Source organism: Hemitrygon akajei, chromosome 7, assembly GCF_048418815.1.
Source record: "Hemitrygon akajei chromosome 7, sHemAka1.3, whole genome shotgun sequence".
NCBI classification, from domain to species: Eukaryota; Metazoa; Chordata; class Chondrichthyes; order Myliobatiformes; family Dasyatidae; genus Hemitrygon; species Hemitrygon akajei.
Genome location: NC_133130.1, coordinates 13,488,883 through 13,493,563, shown reverse-complemented (window position 1 = coordinate 13,493,563; position 4,681 = coordinate 13,488,883). Strand labels below are relative to the sequence as shown.

Genomic DNA, 4,681 nt, shown 5'->3' with positions numbered 1-4,681 from the left:
ACACACTTCTGACCCCTGGAACTTCCACCATACTGCTAGAAGACTGATGCTTTTCCAGCAGTCTGATATCCACTCTCGCGTGTGATTTTCTGCAACTAGAATCAGATTTCTGTGCTACGGCCTCATGGATGAACAAAGCATAAAGGGAATGGGAACTGGAATTAAATTACCTCGTTCTGGCAAAGGGGCGTAGGTGTTGGGGAAGTAGTATGTTGTACATTTCAGTTTCAAGAGCTCTGTTTTTCAAAGTATAAAATACAACCACTCAGACAGCGTTTCCTCCCTCCGCAGCTCCCCGCAATGGGGAGAAGGGAACGGTCATCAATGCCGGAAAGCCGTTGTAGGAAACAACGCTCACCGACTGCTTCGCGCTCAGGAGGAAACACCACGACTCTTCCTCGTGGTTGCAGAGACCAAACTTTTTAGTGCTCGATTTCTCAGTCACAGACTATAGAAATGATCCTTAAAAGTATAGTCTTAATTATCGACAGCCGCCGCGCTGCTCTCCACCCACAAACAAACACTTTAACCTCATGGCGAGCGGTCACTTCGTTCCCTCAGTTATTCACAGGGATCAAGGACGGGGTGGAATATAATCACTACCGATCTCTCCCCATCCATTCTAAACTTCATAGTGAGACACAAATTATAGAAACTCTTCTTGCTGCGACTAACACGAGGAGTGAACATTAGCATATATTAGCATCCGGACTCCACCCACTGCCTGTTTACTCATTTCCACAGAAGCTGTGCGTGGCCCGCTGAGTTCCTCCTGCATTTTGTGTGTGCTGCTTATTCCAGTAATTTTCTGCACCTAGAATCAGAAACAGGTTTAATATCACTGATATATGTTTGAAATTTGCTGTTCAATGGCAGCAGTGGCCAAGTGGTTAAGGCTTTGGGCTGGCGACAGTTCGAGCCTCAGCCGAGACGTGGCGGCAGTTGGTGCAGATTGAACAAGACAGTCCATTGCCAATACCTGTACATAAAAATTACCGTAAGTTACAATAAGTATCCATAATGCATAGATAGACAGTTTCAGGAACAGTTTCTTCCCTCTACCATCAAATAGACAATGAACCCATGAACACTACCTCACCATTTCCCTCTTCTGCAGTATTTATTTGTTTTATAATTGATAATAATTCTATACCTTTGTACCCCACTGTTGCCACAAAACAACAAATTTCACATCAGTGAGAATAAACCTGCTTCTGATTCAGTAAGGAGCTGAAAATCTAAAGACTGAGAATGAATCGGCAGCTGCTGAACGATTCTCAGGTCCTGGTCTGAGGTCTGTGCAGGTGGGAATCACGAGGGATGTTGATTTCCCCCAGGTCATCGGGTCCTGAAGTCGAGGCCCAAAGGAGAAATCTGTGATCAGCGAGTCCTAGGGTCCCAGATGTTGGCGAGGTCTCGAGGTAGCAAACTAAAGGTTAAAGACCAAAATTGCAAGTCCAGAGGTGGAAACCTGATGGTCATTGGCCCTTGTGCAGAGTTCAGAGGCCCAAAGTGTCTGAATCTGAGAGCCCGGCCCAGGGATTGGAGGCACAAGGAGCCTGGTTCCCACACCACCGCATTCAGGAACAGTTGTCCCTTCAACCATCAGGCTCCTGAACCAGTGTAGATAGCTTCCAACACCTCAACAGTGGGGGTGAAGGGTCTCGACCCGAAACGTCGACAGTACCCTTTTCCATAGATGCTGCCTGACCTGCTGAGTTCCTCCAGCATTTTGTGTGTGTTGCTTGGGTTTCCAGCATCTGCAGATTTTTTTCGTGTTTGTGAGAGGTTGAACAAACTCTGAAGCGGCGGAAGCTGAAGGGAGACTTGACAGAATTTATAAGATTACGAGGGGCAGACAGAGGAAACTTTAAATGTCTGAAACTTGAGGCTGTGTATTTACGGTTTTCCGTTCAAGGGGCGACTGAAAGATATCCTTGCAGTTCCCCATTCTTCCGGTCTTCCAGCCTAGAGGGCAGTCCAGTGCAAGCGGCCGTCCATTCCAACTGCGCATGCGTTCAACTGTATTTTCTTTTTAAACCAGTCTTATTTACTGCAAATGATATTTTCTGGCTGAAATAAACAAGATTCTATATTCTTCAGGTCTGGTTGTCAGTTCTAAAGGATGAATTTAAAAAAGCAGGCCGATGGGTAGCCATGGTAACGGCGGCCATCTTGGGTTTTCCGGACCGCGGCAAGTGTGGGCAACTATTCAGGCGGGCGGTGAGGCCATTGAGGACGGGCTGCCGGCACCATGACGGACCGCTACAACATTCACAGCCAGCTGGAACACTTGCAGTCCAAGTACATAGGCACGGGCCACGCCGACACCACCAAGTGGGAGTGGTTAGTTAACCAGCACCGCGACTCGTACGCCTCCTACATGGGCCATTTCGACCTGCTCAACTACTTCGCCGTGGCTGAGAATGAAACCAAGGCCCGAGTCCGCTTCAACCTCATGGAGAAGATGCTGCAGCCGTGTGGGCCGCCACCCGACAAGCCTGAAGAGGCCTGAGGGACCTCTGACCCTGGGCGAGGGCAAGGAGAGGCCGAGGGTGGTGAGGGAAGGAAAAGGTGGTGGGGAAGGAGCTTGAAGGAGGACTCAGCGGCTAAGGCCGGGGAAAGGGGTCTCAGATTTGGGAAGGGTCAGCCTCTGGCTCACTCCCCCCCCCCCCCCCCCGCATTTCCTCTCAGCCCCAGCCCACTTATCTACCTTCTCTCCTATCTTCACATACCCTCTTCCTCCTCCTATTCTTCCCCTCCGTCCAAGCCCCTAGCCCCTCCCTCCTTCCCATCCTCACATTCCCCTTTCCCTCCTTCTCCTCCTCCCGCTATCCTCCTCATCACTTCTCCAAGCCTTTTTCCACCCTCCATCCCTTCTCACCCAGACCCTCACCATCATCCCTCCTTCAGACCTGAGACTCTTCAGCAGATGCACCCCAAGCCCCTGCAGCTCAGTCACATCCCCAGCCCCAATCAGACTCGTGGAACTACCTCTCCCCCCCCCCCCCACCCGGAGAATTGCTGTGCTGTTTCTTCCCACTGCTGCCCAGAAGTTCCATGCTTGCCTACCCTGCCTCTTATTTTGGGTTCGTCCTTGCTCCGCATTTCAGTTCCCGGCAGTGACTGCATTTAGGTGATTTCAGCCATCACCATTTTCCCAGGTTATCTGTTGCTTGCTGCCACAGCCCAGGGTACAACTGGTACTGGTTGACCTGCCGTGATGTAATATATCCTGCCAAAATGCAGCACGGCCCATCAGGCAAGGAGTCTGCTGAACTCACCCCACACTGCATCATCACTGCAAAGACTTCTGCTTCACATGAATTTTTTTTCGCAGAGTTGGAAACACCAGTCAACGAATCAAACTTTGACTTGCAAACACAAGCAACCTTTGAGGCGATACAAGTCATTGTCCAAATGTAAGAGCAGTTCTCTCACAAGAGGTGTCCTTGGCAGACTTACTAAACGATGAAAAGCGTCCCTTTTAAAATGTGTAGCTTTCAAGATGAACTGGAATCACTGTTGGCGCTTCAGCAAGATGAGACCACAACTGCAGTCCTCGTATCCCTGCTGCACCTAATATCACTATGTGGACCTTTGGTCTTCAGAGATAACCTCTTTGAGGTTTGTATTTGGATTATCCATCAATATCTACTGGTTGTTACTAGTGAGTTGAGGAGGCTGGGAGAAAATTCTCAGTGAATAAAAACACGGGTTATCATCTCTGGTTATCATCTCTGTCTCCACGGATGTTGCCTGACTCGCTGAGTTCACCCAGTGACTTAGATTCTGCTCAACCATCAGCCAACGATTTGCCCGGTTAATAGAGTGCAGCTGCCAAACTCCGCCGAAGAGCCAGAGGAGCTTTTTCTCACCGAGTGACCTTAGCCAAAGCCCCTTCACCTCGACCTGGCTTGCTGAGTCTCAACAGGATGTGGAACAAAGATGGCCTGCGTGGCATGTCACATGGATTAACTGATGTTTTCTTTACAAATCGCCATGCTTGAAAGAAATTCATTATTATTTCTGTTTAAGGGATCTTTCTAAATTCATACTGACTTCTACGTTTACCACAGTGAGTACATTTGGAAAGGGATCTGATTTTGATGTAGTAAGTCGTGCTATTTAAATATAGTACTATTTCCCAAACAAAGGAATGCGTGTGGCGTAGAATAACAGACTTTGGAATGGAACCCAACCCACTCAGACCTCGGGCAGCCACTGGTCCACCTGCAGAGATGGGTTGTGTTATGACAGCGATTCCCAGTGGATGACTGGCTGGCTTTGGAACAGCAACGGCCCAGCGTGTGACGTTGAGGAGCCCCTCCCGCTCCATTGCATCGGCACAGAAGGTGGCCATTCTGCCCATTGAGTTGATGCTGGCCTATTGTTCAGCAGTGGGGGGATTTCAGGCCTGACGGTGCTAACTGTATGCCAATGGCTGAACTGCTACCCATAATATCGCCATGTGAGCCTCTCAGTAAGAAGCTTTAGTCTTTGGAGATAACCTCTTTGTGCAGGAGGAGGTTTCCTTTGAGGGGCCCACATGATCTTAAGTTGAAGCTCTTAAAATGTGGTCTAAGCAAACAATTTTAGGATAAAGCTGCAGAAATTTGTGAAAATGAGGTTTGGTCAGATGTTTGTTACTGGTATAATAAATAGTTTTCAGTTATTTTGA

The 4,681-nt window shown here is 48.7% G+C and overlaps 1 protein-coding gene and 1 non-coding gene across 2 annotated transcripts; one reads left to right on the top strand and one right to left on the bottom strand.

Moving 5' to 3' along the window:
- Window positions 1–260: 260 nt before the first annotated feature.
- LOC140731289 (small nucleolar RNA U3) lies at window positions 261–479 on the bottom strand. The gene has a single exon (XR_012099766.1). It is a non-coding gene; the product is annotated as a small nucleolar RNA U3 (small nucleolar RNA).
- Window positions 480–2,168: 1,689 nt separating this feature from the next.
- Window positions 2,169–4,681, top strand: sf3b5 (splicing factor 3b, subunit 5). The gene has a single exon (XM_073050414.1). The coding sequence runs from the start codon at window positions 2,255–2,257 to the stop codon at window positions 2,513–2,515; it is 261 nt and encodes an 86-aa protein (XP_072906515.1). The 5' UTR covers window positions 2,169–2,254; the 3' UTR covers window positions 2,516–4,681.

Excerpts from the sequence above, each read along its gene's own strand:
- sf3b5 (XM_073050414.1), top strand. The coding sequence starts at position 2,255 with ATGACGGACCGCTACAACATTCACAGCCAGCTGGAACACTTGCAGTCC.